This window comes from Schistocerca piceifrons, chromosome 2 (genome assembly GCF_021461385.2).
Source record: "Schistocerca piceifrons isolate TAMUIC-IGC-003096 chromosome 2, iqSchPice1.1, whole genome shotgun sequence".
In the NCBI taxonomy this organism is placed as follows: Eukaryota; Metazoa; Arthropoda; class Insecta; order Orthoptera; family Acrididae; genus Schistocerca; species Schistocerca piceifrons.
Window position 1 is genome coordinate 3,015,443 of NC_060139.1, and position 18,987 is coordinate 3,034,429.

The 18,987-nt window shown below is 39.9% G+C and overlaps 1 protein-coding gene across 1 annotated transcript in view; it reads left to right on the plus strand.

Moving 5' to 3' along the window:
- LOC124776028 (probable multidrug resistance-associated protein lethal(2)03659) overlaps positions 1-5,925 on the plus strand; it is a 183,192-nt gene extending 177,267 nt beyond the window's left edge. Inside the window, exons 24-25 of the mRNA XM_047250867.1 lie at positions 4,670-4,780; positions 5,891-5,925. Coding sequence (XP_047106823.1) covers positions 4,670-4,780; positions 5,891-5,911 — 132 coding nt within the window. The 3' untranslated portion in view covers positions 5,912-5,925. The remainder of the gene's footprint in view (positions 1-4,669; positions 4,781-5,890) is intronic.
- Positions 5,926-18,987: the final 13,062 nt, after the last annotated feature.

Genomic DNA, 18,987 nt, shown 5'->3' on the forward strand with positions numbered 1-18,987 from the left:
GCTGACAGATCTACAGCCACACTCACTGTTGCACTTCCTCATCCAACTGAATTCAATGTCCATATATGTCTTTCTTCACGTCCCCATAGACCTGAAAATCACATGGTGAAAGATCCAGGTTGTACAAAGATGTTGCAGAGTTTCCCAACTACATAGCCAAAGTGTAGCCTTCATCTGATTGGCAATGTGGGGGTGTGCATTATTGTGCAACAGGATGACCCTGTCTCACAGCATTCCTGGGCACTTTGGCTTTATGGCATGTCACAGTTTCTGTGAAGTGTCTTCATAGCACTACACATTGATTACAATTCCATCCTCGAGGAACTGGACAAGCAGGATGCTCTGAAGTCAAAGAAGAAGGTCATCATGGCCTTACTGGAACTTGTGTGAACAGCTTTGGATTTCTTTTGAGGTGGAGATGTGAGATGTCTTACTGTTGGCTTTGCTGTTTGCCCTCAGGCTATTGGAATGCTGTCAGATAGACTCATTCTGCTGCACAGTATCACCCACCCCCACACTGCCAAACAGACAAAGGGTATGCTTCAGCAGATTTGCTTGGGAAATGCTGCAACATACTCTGTACAGCTTGGATCTTTCACATATGTGGCAACCAGAAGAGAGATATGTGCAGACATCAGCTCCAGTTGGATGAGGGAGAGCTGGAGTGGATGCTGTTGGGCAGCTGACAGTGGCCAGCTGAGTTTTCTAAAAAATAGAAATTGATCATTCCATCTCCCACTGGGATAAATACCTTAATGCATGTGGTGTGATTTTGAATGGAACCATTCCATGGTCCTATTTTGGTTGGTGTTCAGTTTTCATTTGACTGCCCTTCATAGTTGAATCACCTATTAAAGATATGTTTCAGTTGTTTCAATCCAAGATGATACTGAGTGATGATGAAAGTTCTCCTCTGCAACTGGTTCCTGGGGGCGATTGATGGATATCTTTTGCAGGGGTTTGGCTACTTATTATCCTGCCCAAAAATTAGGAACATCCTACTCACAATACTTTCTATCCCTCCCAAAGTGTTATAGTATCACCCACCCTCTTTACACAATATCCTAGTCCATCCTTATGCCACAGGTACTCACAACCTCTTGTCCCATTCATCATAACCTATGGAAGACTCAGGTGCAAGAGCTGTCTGAAACATCTATCCTGCATATATTACTCCCGTCTCATCACAACTTATCCTGTCCTATCAGAGCAGTCACATCATGTACAATTTTTTCTGTAATTTCTGCACATCAGTTTTTTGGAGAGTTGGGGAGGGGTTGGAGAAGGAGCATAAGGTTCATGACCTAATGAAAACCATTGTGCTAACCACTGATGTAAACAAATTATCACTATTATTTATATGAATACATTGTGTCTGTCCTTTCAGGTAGCCAAAGAAGTTAACACGACCACCCACATAAAGCAGGAAATCTGGGTTCAAATCCCAGTCTGGCACAAATTTTCATTGTCATCATTCCCTTATACAGCTTATCGGTATTCGTATATGCAACTGTGAATATACTTCATAATGGACCATAGTCATCACAGTGCGTGCATGCCTGTCCAAAAGAACATTGCATCATTCTTCTTAACAACACAGGCACTGCAATATCGTATATCCATTGTTGTTTTACATTTTATTTTCCTTATTTTTTCACAAATGTTGCTGATAATCATTGTAAAAAGCACAAAACATTTGACTTTAATGGAAAACATCTCTGCTCCTAAATTTCTGTGGGTCCAAGTGACCAAATTAACAATATTAGAGAAGGAAAGTTGCTACTCATCCTATAGCGGAGATACTGAGTTGCGATAGTCACAACAAAAAGATTCACACAATTATAGCTTTTGGCCATTAATGCCTCTGTCGGCAATAGACACACACACACACACACACACACACACACACACACACACACACTCATGCAAACGCAACTTGCACACACGGCAGCAGTCTCAGACAACTGAAACCACACTGAGAGTGGTTTCAGTTGTCCGAGACTGATGACATGACTCAGCATCTCCGCTACATAGTGAGTAACAACTTTCCTTCTCTAGTATTGTTACATTCTATCCTGGATTTTCCATTGTTTGACCAAATCAACAGTATTATGAAAAGGATAGTTGTTACCTACCATAAAGTGGAGATGCTGAGTGGCAGATGCGCACAACAAAAATACTGACAGAAAATAAGCTGTCAGCCAACAAGGCCTTCATCAGAGTCAGAACATACACACAAACACTCACACAAATGCAACTTACACACACACACACACACACACGACTGCACTCTAAGGCTGCTGAGTGTTTTACTGGTGTTACTTCCTTTCATTTTCCATGGCTCATTTTTATGACTAATTGTAATGATGTGGAATGAGACATTTTGCAATCACATTAGACATCTAGATGTAAATTTGGCTACATGCTGACAATTCATAAGCTCTTTTTTTTTTTTCAAAAAAAAAAAAGAAAAATAATACAGACAGGACTCACTAATTCCTACCCTACCTTCTACTTATTACAAAAATAGAAACTCTCCTACAACAGAAGGAGTTGTCTATGAGAAACTTTTTCAGTTTGTTTTCAACTTTAATTTTGCTGTCTGTCAGACATTTTATATCACTGGATAAGTGATCAAAATTTTTGCTGGTGGCACTGCGCATCCCTTTTTCTACTAAAGGTAACTTTAAGTTGTTTTAGAAGCTGCAGAACAAATTTTATTTAGTAATTTTGTAGTTCCCATCCTAGTTATTATTTCCTCACCAAGAGATACATTTATCATTAGTGTAGTACCTCTTGATGTACAGCACTGAATAGGTTGTGTTTGAAACAGAGAGAGAGAGAGAGAAAGAGAGAGAGAGAGAGAGAGAGAGAGAGAGACCATTTATAGAAAATCATCCACAAACTTCTTAGGAACATTATTTATCATTTCTTCTGTTGCTGTATGTGTGTTTGAATTCATTACAATATTTTTTATTTATTTATTTTATTTGTTGGTTGCAGTCCACAGACAATCAGTTTTTGGACATTGTCATAGATTTTAGTTCACACATACAAAGGTTTAGTTAATGTATGTAAGTGCACACATTGGTATAAGTAGTGAAGGCCAGAAATTATCATGTTTTGTTGCAAAAACAAACTTATGCTTTATACGCTGTTGCCTGAGACTGCAGTCATGTGTGTGTTAGTTGCATTTGTGTGTGTGTGCATGTGTGTGTGTGTGTGTGTGTGTGTGTGTTTGTGTGTTTGTTGTCTAATTTTGACGAAGGCCTTACTGGCCGAAAGCTATATTTGTGACAGTCTTTTCGTTGAGCCTGTCTGCGACTCAGCATCTCTGCTATATGGTGAGTGGCAACTTTCCTTTTCACAACATTGTTACATTCCATCTTGGATTTTCCATGTTTGCTCTTACTTTGATATAATGTGTGAAGATCAGAAATTATCATTTTTGTATTGCAAAAATAAACTTATATAAAATGTTTTACAAAGGGATATTACAACTTGAAACCTTCTACTGAATTATAGCTTTTGTCCATTAATAAGTACTTAAAATTTATTCTTTAAAGTGTTTAAATTAACTGTCTTGAGGTCAGATGGAAGTCTCTTATAAAAGATGGTTCCTATTGTACGTGGACTACGGTCTGCAGCATTTTTTTGCTTGAAATTCTGTCAAAATTTTCCTTTCCCCGTGTATTGTCCCTATGTACATATTAATTGTTACATTATATTCTTGATTTTGTTTCATAAAATTATTGCCTACAGGATGTATATAGCATAGGTGGGTAGCATTTTATATTTTCTGAAGATTTCACTATAAGGCTCTCTCCTGTTTACCTTGGCTATGACTTACTGCCTTTTATTTGCAGTCTGAAAAGGCTGTCTATATAGATAGCTGGTGCCCCACCCTGTATCTCAATACCATGCTTAAGATGCAGATGTATCACTCCAAAGTATATTTGTCTCAAACTATTATGGTCTAGGAAGGCTTAGATTCTTTTTATTCAGTAGATACACTTTGTACTGGTTTTCTTACAAATGTGGTCTATATGATCTTTCCATGACAGGTGTTTGTCAACAATTATGCCCAGAAATTTGTGTTTGTTTGTGAAGAATTAAGGGCAAGGGAAGTGTAGATAGAGTTCTGTTGATGTTATGACTATAGCTAGTGTCATCTGTAAAAATAACTAACTCTTCTTGTTGAATATTAGTTGGAACATCATTTAAACATAACAGTAGTAGACCTAAGATTGGGTATTGTGGAACCTTATAAGTGATTTCCCCTTGTAAGAAGAGTCTTGCCTATTTACATTGATAGAATTATGAAATATAACTTGCTGCATTTGGTTAGATATGATATTATCCATTGGTTGGCTATACCACCAATTCCATTATACCTCAGTTATCTAGGAGAATATTGTGATTCACAATATAAAATACCTTAGACAGGTCCCAGAAAACAGTAGCTGCTGTTATTTTGTTTTTTTATACCTGTAAAATTTGGCAAATGAATGTGTTGGTTCTGACATCTTTCTTCGGATGTTTCTGTGTTTATTTTATAATACTCTGTAATTTCAGTAGCCAAATTTATCTCATAACTGTATTTATTGATTTGTGTATATTCTCATTAGCTGATGTTCATTACAAAAATAATATTTCATGCTTTTTATAGGAATATGCACATCCTCATGTACTGCTACAATTCCCAGAGGGCTATTTCTACAAAATGGTTGAGCAAACAGGGGAGTCAATGGCTGCCCAATTGGCTAAAGTAGCAGAAGAGGTGAGTGGAATGTTTTATTTGTTGAGATTTTTGCCCCTCTCATTGGCAATATTTTAGAGAATAGCTTTTAACAGTTTCTCAGTACCTATAAGCAAACGGACAAGGAAATCTGTTGTAGCAAATGCTGGCTGACATTTAAATAGGATAAATGCAATATAATCCACACCAACAAAAAGAGAGGTTTATTGTCTAATTACAACATATTCATCTATCATTCATATTCTGCTGTTATGCCGCATGAACTAATGCATGTACGTCAATGTAATATATTTTCAATTTTACTTTGGAATCTCCTTGATTCAAGTAGTAAATTTCACATGTTAGGCAGCTTTGGAAAGAACAAACTAGATCCAAAAGAATGATAACACAATTAGAAAGAAAATGGGTACAATGGTTTTAAACTGGTTACTTTGAAGATTTCCAAGAGTGGTAGCATTTCTGTCACCATTACACAATATTTGAAATATTGTATTTGCTATGACTACAACAGTACATATTTCACTAACCACCCACTTTACATTGTTTAAGAAGGAGAAGGTCATAGTTATCATTTTATCTTACTTGTCCACTCTTTGTAACAAATTAAAAGTTAAGTACCACCTATAGTGATCTCCCTGTGCAATCTCATCCTTTTCTCCATATGAGCATAGTTCTGTAAATGTTCTCATATGCTTTGCCTTGAAGTAAGCCAGCTTAGTACCAGAATACTACTTCTTGATGCTGAACGACAAGGCTTGAATTCTCACCATATGGTTTGCATTTTTGAACACGTTGAAGAAAAAAGCTCATGTCTTTCACTTTCTTTAATTTTTTTATCTTTTTCATTTATCTTTGGTTTTCAGATTTTAGTTGAAAGTAATGTTTCAATGAATTGTACTTTTCTGATTTTCATAATTATAGCACATAAATATTTCTTCGTGAATATTCAGCTGTTCTTTATTTACCTACAAGTCAGCTTTTGGCTTACAAGGCTGTGGAACATATTATGATTTCTTTTTAGGTCCATTGAGTTCTTGGTTATCTGAAAAAGTAACCTATAACGTAACTCTAATATCTGGCAAATTCAAAATATTTCATATTTCAGTAATGTATACTCTTTTCTCATTCCAGGCCTACAACAGGAAACCTTGAGGCAAATAAAAACAGAAAAAAACTATTTGAAGCAGTGAAATCCTCATACTGCAGCTAGCTGGTACATTTTTGGAAGCTCAGCAACTGGAGAAGAGCGAAAGATTCATGATGATGCCTAAGTTCATACATAATTTTGCGATAACAAACTCACGAGCACCACAAAAGATGTTCAGAGAACATTCCTGTTGTGAAATAACAGCTTGGCTGAAAGTTGGGGAAACTTGTGGTTCTTTTTCTCACATAATGAATAGTGTAAATACATGGAGCCGTAGATCTTTACAGTAATCCAGATTAGCTGTTGCAGACTGAATCAACACTGGAAAAATTGAGACATATTGACAAACAACAAAAAGTTGCATTGCACTCAGCAGCATGTGCCTTATATGCTATACTCTAGTCATATTGTATAATGTGGCTGTGTTTTTCTTCTGTGAGATGTGTGTTCTGTGGTCTGATTATTGTGTGTGAACAGAATGATGTATGAAAATCTATTTGTGCAATTAATAACAGTATTATGAAAAGGATAGATTGCTACTCACCATATAGAGGAGGCAATAAGCCACAGACAGGTACAACAAAAAGACTGCAAAACATTTTAGCTTTTGTCTAAAAGGCCTCCTTCTGAAGCAAGAAAGCACAAACACATTCACACAGGCGCAACTCCCATACAAATTATCACTGCCTCTGGCCATAGTGGTAAGTGACAGTGGTCATGTGAATGTGAGTTGTGCCTGTGTGAATGTTTGTGTGGATGTGTTTTCTGCTTCAGAAGAAGGCCTTTTGGCTGAAAGCTAAAATGCATAGCTTTCCAATTTATCCTTTTCATAATATTGTTGTTATTCCATCCTGGACTTTCCATTGATTGGTTGTGCAATTAATAAGCTAGTTTTTATTTTTCTGTGTCCTGTGCATTTTCTACCCATATCTTGTACATATTTTCTAATAATAAACATTTAATTTTCTTTAATAAAAGTTTTATCATTATGTATCACTACAAATATCTGAACTAAATGTGTTATAACATGTACATTATATAACATGAAAAATTCAATCAAGAAAATTATTAAATTTTTGGAGAGACTAAATGCTGGCCACTAGGTATCTACTGGAGGTACAATAACATTTTTTTTTTATAGAAACATGTAAAATAGGACACAGCATATCTAGTTTTTCTTCAGAGAGGATAGAAAAATTAACTGTAGGAGATTGGACAGGGGTGGAAATTTATTTAAAGTCCAGGCTGAAGGGGGCCCATCCCCATCTCATATAGTGACGTCTATTAAATGGACGCAATGTAAACACTGCTTTAACTGAAGAAAAGTTGAAACTAATAGAACCACTAATGTTTAAAAGCATTCCTTACTTGGGTTGATAAATGCTATATTACACAATATTTCAGCATTAGCAGTACTGATTTCTCATGATTCTCTGTAATCATGCTCACTACACTTTAACATTCTGTGGAGGGCCAAAGTTTTCCAAACAAGCTGCATAATATTGGCCACTGGAGCTCTGGGATGTATGACTACCCCCTATCCCTGTTCACCAGGCCCCACACTCAGGTGACTGTGGGCCTTGCTATGAAATTATAAGGACTAGAAGTTATAGTTTTTATTCTGATGCTAAGGAAAATATGCTCATGTTTAAGTTAAAAGATATGTGTGGTATATTGTTTTACATTATCTCAACTTCAAACACTGCCTTAACAGTGGGAAATTATCCATAATGGGAAATCTTGCATGTAGCATTTAAGTATGCAACTCTACATCAGCATCAGCTGACAGGATGCCCTAATATGCAAAGCTATACTTTATGTCCAAGTAATTTATTTACAAATGATATGCCTGGTTAAAATCCACATCGACATCTATGCTCTGCAAACAACCACGAGCTTCATGGCAGAGGATACGTCACATTGTACCAGTTATTAGGGTTTTTCCCATTCCATTCATATAAGTATATGGAGTGCAGAAGAATGATTATTTGAATCCCTCTGTATATGCAGTAACTATTCTAATCTTATCCTCATGATCCCTATGTGAGTGATACATAGGAGGTTGTAGTATATTCCTAGAGTCATTATTTATAGCTGGTTCTTGAAACTTTGTTAATGGATTTTCTCGGGACAGTTTATGTCTTTTTCGAGAGTCTTCCAGGTCAGTTTCTTCAGTATCTCTTGACACTTTCTCATGGAACAAAAAAACCTGTGAGCATTTGGTACGGGTCCCACACAGTTGAAAAATATTCTAGAACCAGTCACATGAGTGATTTGTAAACTGCCTCCTTTGTAGACTGATTGTTCACCTGTATTCTACCAATAAACTGAAGTATACTACCTGCTTTACCCACAAATGAGCCTATGTGATCATTCCATTTCCTATCCCTACCAAGTGTTACACATAGGTATTTGTATGAGTTGGCCAGTTCCAACAATGACTCATCATCAGATACTATGCTTTTTTGTTTTGTGACTTGCATAATTTTACATTTCTGAACAATTAAAGCAAGTTGCCATTCTTTGCACCACTTTGAAATCTTATAAAGATCTCACTGAATATTTATGCAGCTTCTTTCTTTCTTCTCCATTATAGACAACTGCACCATCTGCAAAAAGCCTGATTTTGCTATTAATATTGTCCATAGGGTCATTAATAGACAGCATGAACTTACCTGGGGCACACCCAAAGGTACTTATTCATCTGACGATGACTCTCCATCCAAGATAACATGCTCCATCCTCCCTACCAAAGGTCTTCAGTCAAGTCACAAACTTCACTTGCTAACCCATACAATTGTACTTTTGACAATAAGCGTAGGTGTGGAATTAGTCAAATGGTTTTTCGGAAACCAATAAATACTGCATCTACCTAACTGCCTTGATCCAAAGCTTTTAGTGTCATGTGAGGAAGGTATGAGTTGGGTTTCACATGATCAATGTTTATGGAATCCATGCTGGATGGCATTGAGGAGGTCATTTTGCTCAAGATACCACATAATGTTTGAGCTCAGAATATGTTCTCGGATTCTACAACAAATTGAAGTCCAGGATATGGATGGTAGTTTTGTGGACTACATCTATTACCTCTCTTGTAGATGGGTGTGATCTGTGCTTTATTTCGATTACTGGGCATGGTTTTTTTATTTAAGGAATCTACAGTAGATAGTAGAAGGGGTGCTAACTCAGCCACAAATTCCATACACAATTTCACAGGGACTCCATTGGGCTCTGGAGCTTTGTTCAACTTAAATGATTTCAGCTATTTCCCAACAACACTGAAAATACTTATTTCATTAATCTTTTCAGTGGTTTGAGGATTAAAGTGGGGTAGATGTCCTGGATTTTTGTCTGTTAACAAACACTTGAAAATGGTGTTAAGTATTTCATCTTTCTGTACCTTACATTATGTAAGCTTCACTGCTTTCCATGAGCACTTCAAACTCTGGCACTTACTTGTGAATGCTTCAGCAGTTTACCATTAGGATTTTAATACCCTCAACTGCAGGAGGCACTTCCTTCGATCTTACACTGATACTTCTGGGTTTCCTACAGCTATCAGTATCTGGACAGGATGGACGGCCACCTGATCTATAAAAACCTTTGTGTGCTCTCCACACACAATCTGCTACCTGAGTAGCAGCCTCTAATGTGTAGTGCACACTTGACCCACATAGGAGGACCCTACAGTTCTCAACCCTATGTTGCAAGTTGAGGAAGTCACAGCCTAGCTTGTCACAACCTTTGAAGTCTCTGGTTCCGTCCTTCCACTTGACTTAGAACCAAAGTGTCACGGTTAGTTCTGGTGACAATACTGCAAATTGTGAGCTTTGTTGATACTCCACACACAACGCTGGTCTTCTCAAACTTCTCTGCCAGTTGCTGGAATGAGCCAAGTATGACCTCAGAACCAAGACAATACACATCATTTGTTCCAACATGCACCACAATCTGCAGTTGGTTGCATCCTGTTCCCTCGATGGCTGCTGGAATAGCCTCTTTGACAGACTGAATGAGGCTCCCGGGCATACACATCCAGTGCAACCAGTGTCCTTTGTGGCCAATTCCCTAAGGGGTACCATCATTCACCATATGTTTGAACTAGCAACAATTAATTGACCCCTACGCCTTTGTGTTTGCCTCCTCTTGACACTGGACAAAACAGATAACATGGGCTTAAATGTAGAGGCAATCTCCTTTGCAGAGCTGTTTGGAGATGTTCCACAATGCTGCAAAGTCATCTACATATATATCTATTAGATACTCCGCAAGCCACACAGGGTACCCTGTACAACAGCTTGTCATTTCCCCTCTCATTCCACTTGTAAATAGAATGAGGGAAAAACGGCTATCTGTAAGCCTCTGTATGAGCCCTAATTTCTCATATCTTATCTTTGTGGTCCTTAATGTGACGTATGTTGGGCAGTAGAATCGTTTAACTGTCAGCTTCAAATTCTGGTTCTCTAAATTTTCCCAATAGTGTTTCTCCAGGGATTCTCTTTCGAGTTCCCAAAGTATCTCCGTAACACATATATGTTGTTCAGCCCTACCAGTAATGAACCTAGCAGCCACTTCTGAATTGCTTCACCGAGCGAGGTGGCGCAGTGGTTAGCACACTGGACTCGCATTCAGGAGGACGACGGTTCAATCCCGCGTCCGGCCATCCTGATTTAGGTTTTCCGTGATTTCCCTAAATCGCTTCAGGCAAATGCCGGTATGGTTCCTTAAAAAGGGCACGGCCGATTTCCTTCCCCATCCTTCCGTAATCCGAGCTTGTGCTCCGTCTCTAGGTCAGGAGTCCACTTAGGTCAGGAGTCCACTACACGCAACATGCGGCTACACGGGTAGCAGGGGTTGTGTGGCGTGGGCTGGGCGGTTTTTTAGGTTAGATGGCCTTGGGCAAGTACAGAAAGGGCAACAGTCTCAACAGGTGCGGGGCAAAGTCAGGACATGCAGGGACCAAGCAGCAATCGGTATTGTAATTGTAAACTGTCGAAGCTGCGTTGGTAAAGTACCGGAACTTCAAGCGCTGATAGAAAGCACCAAAGCTGAAATCGTTATAGGTACAGAAAGCTGGCTTAAGTCAGAGATAAATTCTGCCGAAATTTTTACAAAGGTACAGACGGTGTTTAGAAAGGATAGATTGCATGCATCCGGTGGTGGAGTGTTCGTCGCTGTTAGTAGTAGTTTATCCTGTAGTGAAGTAGAAGTGGATAGTTCCTGTGAATTATTATGGGTGGAGGTTACACTAAACAACCGAACTAGGTTAATAATTGGCTCCTTTTATCGACCTCCCGACTCAGCAGCATTAGTGGCAGAACAACTGAGAGAAAATTTGGAATACATTTCACATAAATCTTCTCAGCATGTTATAGTCTTAGGTGGAGATTTCAATTTACCAGATATAGACTGGGACACTCAGATGTTTAGGACGGGTGGTAGGGACAAAGCATCGAGTGACATACTGAGTGCACTATCTGAAAATTACCTCGAGCAATTAAACAGAGAACCGACTCGTGGAGATAACATCTTGGACCTACTGATAACAAACAGACCCGAACTTTTCGACTCTGTATGTACAGAACAGGGAATCAGTGATCATAAGGCCGTTGCAGCATCCCTGAATATGGAAGTTAATAGGAATATAAAAAAAGGGAGGAAGGTTTATCTGTTTAGCAAGAGTAATAGAAGGCAGATTTCAGACTACCTAACAAATCAAAACGAAAATTTCTGTTCCGACACTGACAATGTTGAGTGTTTATGGAAAAAGTTCAAGGCAATCGTAAAATGCGTTTTAGACAGGTACGTGCCGAGTAAAACTGTGAGGGACGGGAAAAACCCACCGTGGTACAACAACAAAGTTAGGAAACTACTGCGAAAGCAAAGAGAGCTCCACTCCAAGTTTAAATGCAGCCAAAACCTCTCAGACAAACAGAAGCTAAACGATGTCAAAGTTAGCGTAAGGAGGGCTATGCGTGAAGCATTCATTGAATTCGAAAGTGAAATTCTGTGTACCGACTTGACAGAAAATCCTAGGAAGTTCTGGTCTTACGTTAAATCAGTAAGTGGCTCGAAACAGCATATCCAGACACTACGGGATGATGATGGCATTGAAACAGAGGATGACACGCGTAAAACTGAAATACTAAACACCTTTTTCCAAAGCTGTTTCACAGAGGAAGACCGCACTGCAGTTCCTTCTCTAAATCCTCGCACAAACGAAAAAATGGCTGACATCGAAATAAGTGTCCAAGGAATAGAAAAGCAACTGGAATCACTCAATAGGGGAAAGTCCACTGGACCTGACGGGATACCAATTCGATTCTACACAGAGTACGCGAAAGAACTTGCCCCCCTTCTAACAGCCGTGTACTGCAAGTCTCTAGAGGAACGGAGGGTTCCAAATGATTGGAAAAGAGCACAGATAGTCCCAGTCTTCAAGAAGGGTCGTCGAGCAGATGCGCAAAACTATAGACCTATATCTCTGACGTCGATCTGTTGTAGAATTTTAGAACATGTTTTTTGCTCGCGTATCATGTCATTTCTGGAAACCCAGAATCTTCTATGTAGGAATCAACATGGATTCCGGAAACAGCGATCGTGTGACACCCAAATCGCCTTATTTGTTCATGAGACCCAGAAAATATTAGATACAGGCTCCCAGGTAGATCCTATTTTTCTTGACTTCCGGAAGGCGTTCGATACAGTTCCGCACTGTCACCTGATAAACAAAGTAAGAGCCTACGGAATATCAGAGCAGCTGTGTGGCTGGATTGAAGAGTTTTTAGCAAACAGAACACAGCATGTTGTTATCAATGGAGAGACGTCTACAGACGTTAAAGTAACCTCTGGCGTGCCACAGGGTAGTGTTATGGGACCATTGCTTTTCACAATATATATAAATGACTTAGTAGATAGTGTCGGAAGTTCCATGCGGCTTTTCGCGGATGATGCTGTAGTATACAGAGAAGTTGCAGCATTAGAAAATTGTAGCGAAATGCAGGAAGATCTGCAGCGGATAGGCACTTGGTGCAGGGAGTGGCAACTGACCCTTAACATAGACAAATGTAATGTATTGCGAATACATAGAAAGAAGGATCCTTTATTGTATGATTATATGATAGCGGAACAAACACTGGTAGCAGTTACTTCTGTAAAATATCTGGGAGTATGCGTGCGGAACGATTTGAAGTGGAATGATCATATAAAATTAATTGTTGGTAAGGCGGGTACCAGGTTGAGATTCATTGGGAGAGTGCTTAGAAAATGTAGTCCATCAACAAAGCAGGTGGCTTACAAAACACTCGTTCGACCTATACTTGAGTATTGCTCATCAGTGTGGGATCCGTACCAGATCGGTCTGACGGAGGAGATAGAGAAGATCCAAAGAAGAGTGGCGCGTTTCGTCACAGGGTTATTTGGTAACCGTGATAGCGTTACGGAGATGTTTAATAAACTCAAGTGGCAGACTCTGCAAGAGAGGCGCTCTGCATCGCGGTGTAGCTTGCTCGCCAGGTTTCGAGAGGGTGCGTTTCTGGATGAGGTATCGAATATATTGCTTCCCCCTACTTATACCTCCCGAGGAGATCACGAATGTAAAATTAGAGAGATTAGAGCGCGCACGGAGGCTTTCAGACAGTCGTTCTTCCCGCGAACCATACGCGACTGGAACAGGAAAGGGAGGTAATGACAGTGGCACGTAAAGTGCCCTTCGCCACACACCGTTGGGTGGCTTGCGGAGTATCAGTGTAGATGTAGATGTAGATAGACCTCGTTGTTGATGGGACGCTAAACAGTAATCTCCTCCTCCTCCTCCTCCTCTGAATTGTTTCAATATCTTCCTTCAATCCAACCTGGTTCAGATCCCAAACACTGGGGCAATACTCAAGAATATGTCGCACCAGTGTTCTACATGCAGTCTCCTAAAATTCTCCAAATAAACTGAAGTCAACCATTTTCATTCCCTACCACAGTTTTCACATGCTCGCTACGCTTCATATCACTTTGCAACGCTACCCCCAGATATTTAAACAACTGGACTGTGTCAAGCAGGACACTAGTAATACTCTATCTGAACATTACAAATTTGTTCATCCCACTCAGCTGGACAAGCTTAACATTTTTCCGCATTTAGGGATAGCTTCCATTCATCACACAGACTGAAATTTTCATCTAAGTTGTCTTGTATCTTCCTACAGTCACTCAACTTTGACAGCTTATCGTACACCACAGCATCATCAGCAAACAACCGCAGATGGCTTTCCACCCTTCTACCAAATCATTTATGTATATAGAAAACAACAGTGGTCCTATCACACTTCCCTGGGCACTCCCAATGATACCCTTGTCCCTGATGAATGTTCGCTGTCAAGGGCAACATACTGGATTGTATTATTTAAGAAGTCTTCGAGCCACTCACATATCTGTCACCGTATTCTGTATGCTCATATCTTCGTTAACAGCCTGCAATGGACTGTCAAATGCTTTCTCAAAATCTAGACGCATGAAATCTCCCTGTTGCCCATCATCCATAGTTCTCAGTACATAATGTGAGAAAAGGGCAAGCTGAGTTTTGTACCAGCGATGCTTTCTAAAACCATGCTGATTCGTGCACATAAACTTCTTAGCTTCAAGAAAGTCTGTTATATTCAAACTGAGACTATGGTGCAGGATTCTGCAGCAAGCAGAAGTTGGGGATATTGACCTGTAATTTTGTGGGTCTGTTCTTTTACCTTTCTTATATGCTGTAGTCACCTGCACTTTTTTCCAGTCACTCCACATGAGCCTGAGGATTTATTTGTTTTCAACTCTTTGAGTTGCTTCTCTACTCCGGGTATGCTTATTTATATGTCATTCAGTTTCCATGTGTTGTGATATCTTCCATATTTTTGTCAATATGAGACACCACTTCCACCTTTTATTTCAAGCAACCTGTGTATTGTAGGAGCAGCTTAACTTACACCATGCGATATTCAGCTTTCTGTGACAGCTGATGGATCAAAAGGTGTTAATGCTGGTTTAGCGCTTGACTGGGACTTCGGAGTAAAGGTGGAAAAACAAAATGTTTGGCAGTGTCCAAAGCTGTAGTCATACACTGCTTGGATGTGTTTCAGCAGAAAAAGAATGTATCAAACTGCTTATGAATGAACAACATAGGAATCTACTCTTGTGACTGATAGTCTGTGGGATATGGTTGTCCTACAATATGGGGAATAAAACTTTACACAGGTCTGCAAGTGACATGGACCGATACATGTATTGGATCACCAAATATGCTCAATGTCAGCATGCAGACAGAAGAGAGGGATGTGGTAATATTGAGTTCTCTACCGGGTGACCTTAGTGAAGTTTTTATGGTTTCTGGTTTTACTCCATTGGATCTTATAGAAATAATGAGGGGACACACGGACACACACACACACACACACACACACACACACACACACACACACACACACGGACACACACACACACACACACACACACACACACACACACACACACACAGAGAGAGAGAGAGAGAGAGAGAGAGAGAGAGAGAGGGAGAGAGAGAGAGAGAGACTGTCAGCGAACTCTCTGACTCCATTAACCTGTCATATTTCTAATGTAGTAATTGTAGGAATACAATAAAGTAGATCAGAACATATACAGGGTGATATTTGTAGACCATCGTTTGATATTAATGAAATGTAGGTTTTACACTTCTGTATTTCTTCGTGCAGTCCACATATACCTCGCTTGGTTGTGAATTTTGTCCTCTATGATAGTATGCTATTTTTCGTGTTGTGGTAGCTCTCTACCTAGTCAGTGATGGGTGGAGGACTAGACAGCCTTCTAATTGAAGAGTGCTATCAGAACATAATGGAATGGAGAGATATAGCAGGGGTTCGTGACTTGGTGGGGGACATCTCTTACTTGTGGAAATCAGGTGGTTTCAAATGCTGTACATCAAAGACTGGAATATTCGTGAGAATACAGAAGGTAAGCTTATTTGTTTCAGTTCTAGATATTTGTCATTTATTATTGTTTTTCTGCCATGTTCTATATCCTGGACAACCTCCTCACTATGGATCAGTTGGAATGAAAGTAAATCTAATCGAACCTAAGCGCTGCTATTATGAAAGGGGAGTTGAGATGCGACCTCTTTACCCCTTCCTCTAAGTGTTGCGGGCAAACATATTACAACCTCTAACATAATTCTTGAGAAGTAAGTGCAATGAGAAAATTAGGAGCTAATACAAATGTTTTTACTGAGAGACAAAGAGCAGCAGAAGTTTCATCTTTTGTTTACTTTATAAATAAGACAACATTCTTCCTTGTGTTTTGTGAGCCTATAAATGGATGATGTGACATCTTAATAGGTAGACTAGACTGGAATGGAGACATGCCTTCACAGTATAATTGGTAATGTGTGTAGGAATCAAGTAGAGTGGGATACCATCAAATTAGGACTATCTTACCATGATGGCATATGGCTCAAAATTGGAAATCTGACACTTCATGATACCAGGATGCTAACTACATATAGAACTCTCTAGGAAGAGAATACTGAAGTAATGAGAAATGAACTGAGTAGAATACTAACCATCGACAAACATATAAATGAAAGCTTTTCTGTGTTCATATCCAATATAAAAAATACATTAGACAGTAACTGCCCTCTTATTATCCTCTTATTATTAAGAGATGTAACCATAGCAATATGCATAGACCACAACATACAAAAAAATGGCACACCCCACACATCAATAAAATCAGAATCCTTCTACTCATGCTGAAGGACAAAATTCAAGGGAGTCAAGAAAACAAGAATAGACATATAAACTTAAGAAAAATATACAATTCTGATATTAAAGGGGCAAAAATGAAAGCAAATGAAGACTATATTTTAAATTCTGAAAACAAATGTTAAGCTGCATGGAACATAGTTAAAAGTTAGATAAAAATGAGAAAAGACGAAATCAGTAACCGAATTAATTGTAGCACTCTCAACAAACACTTCATAAATTCAGTAAATGCCTGTGTTCCAAAAAGTGACGATTTAACTGATGTGGAAGCTTTTCTTCTGAAATCACAGAATAAAACAGATAAAAGATTTAACTGAAGTAGAATAACTGCTACAGATGTAAACAACTGCAACTCCAGCTGTACAACTCCAGAGCAGAAGAATACTGTGGATTCAGTAACTTTGTAATAAAGGCTATAATTAAGGAACTTAGAACTCCTATACTCTACCTTGCAAACAAAATCCTTGATGATGGCATTTTCCCTGATTGCCTCAAAATTATGGTTATACTCCCCATATACAGAAAGGGTGATGGAGGAATACCAGATAAGTATAGATCAATATCAGTTGTCCCTATACTGGCGAAAATCATAGAGATCTGCTCACACACACAGACTTACATGTGTTTTGAGAGCAATAAATTACTTAATAACAGCCAGTTTGGATGCAGAACTAATCAATCAACCATAAAAGCTATTGAAAGTCTGATAATTGAAATCCACAGTGCTTTTGAAAGTAAACTGACCGCCTGTGCAACACTCACAGACTTAGGCAAAGCATTTGATTCAGTATCACATGAGATAATTGTTAAAAATTAGAAAATTACGGTATTGCAGGCAAACCACTTAATTTGATTAACTCATACCTAAATAACAGGTAATAGTTAGTGTAAGTGAACAATGAAAGATCACAACTAACGAAAATTAAGAGAGGAATTCCATAGGGCTCCGTTCTTGGACCCTTCCTCTTTGTTATCTATGTTACTGACTCCTCAACCTATACAGCCTGGTCCGCAGCTCGTGGTCGTGCAGTAGCGTTCTCGCTTCCTGCGCCCGGGTTCGATTACCGGCGGGATCAGGGATTTTCTCTGCCTCGTGATGACTGGGTGTTGTGTGATGTCCTTAGGTTAGTTAGGTTTAAGTAGTTCTAAGTTCTAGGGGACTGATGACCATAGATGTTAAGTCCCATAGTGCTCAGAGCCATGTGAACCATTTTTTATACAGCCTGCAAAAATGTTTTATATACTGATGATATGACCACGGTCTCCACAGGTGAGAGTATGCAAAAGGTGGTGGACAAAAATAATGAATAATCAAAATATCCACGGGTGTACTGCCGGTCTACAGTGTCCAACGGGCACAATATTTCGGCGATCATACATGTCGCCATCATCAGGTGAACTGACGGACTGAGCTCCTGTGAGCGTGCCGGCACGGAGATCCGTACGCTATGGGTGCTCAGAGGGAACTGGGTTCGGTCGCGGCGGCGGCCGATTTAAATACCCTCCCCCTGCGGCGCGCTCCCTCCGCTGTCCGCGCCACGCTCGCGCGGTGGAACAGCTTGTGACGGCGTCTGAGATGACGTCGGAGTGATGGCTCTGTCCGCCGTGGTCGTCACAACTATACGTTGTTCGATTTACTCTTGATTAACCCAATCGCGGGTTCCCAAGCCTTGCTAAGATTATAGCCACAGTCACGGTTTATGAGGTCGTCATTGGTGCGAATTTCGATGGCCTCTCTAACAACGCTGTCCCAGTATCTCGACGTCTGTACCAGAATCCTCGTGCGTTCGTACTCCATGGCGTGATTTTCCGACAAACAATGTTCAGCGACCGCCGACTTGCTCGGATACATCAGTCGAGTGTGCCTCTGGTGTTCACGGCATCGATCCTCGACGGTACGCATCGTCTGACCAATATACGACTTGCCATATTGACACGGAATCTGGTACACGCCGGCCTTCCTCACACCGAGGTCATCTTTGGCGCTCCTCACCAGTGCACCAGTTTTATTCGGAGGACAAAACACAGTTCCGACCCGGTGTTTCTTGAAAATGCGGGCGATTTTCCCCGAGAGTGCGCCTGTATATGGAATAAACGCAGTGCCTACCTCCTCCCTCGTGATTTCATCGGTCTCCACAGGTTGTGCTGTAGTGGTTGGGTGGAGAGCACGTTGAATCTGCCACTCTGAGTACCCATTTTTTCGAAATACACTTCTCAGATGTTCCAATTCCTGGGGTAGACTCTCTGCGTCAGAGATAGTGCGCGCCCTATGTACTAGAGTTTTAAGTACCCCA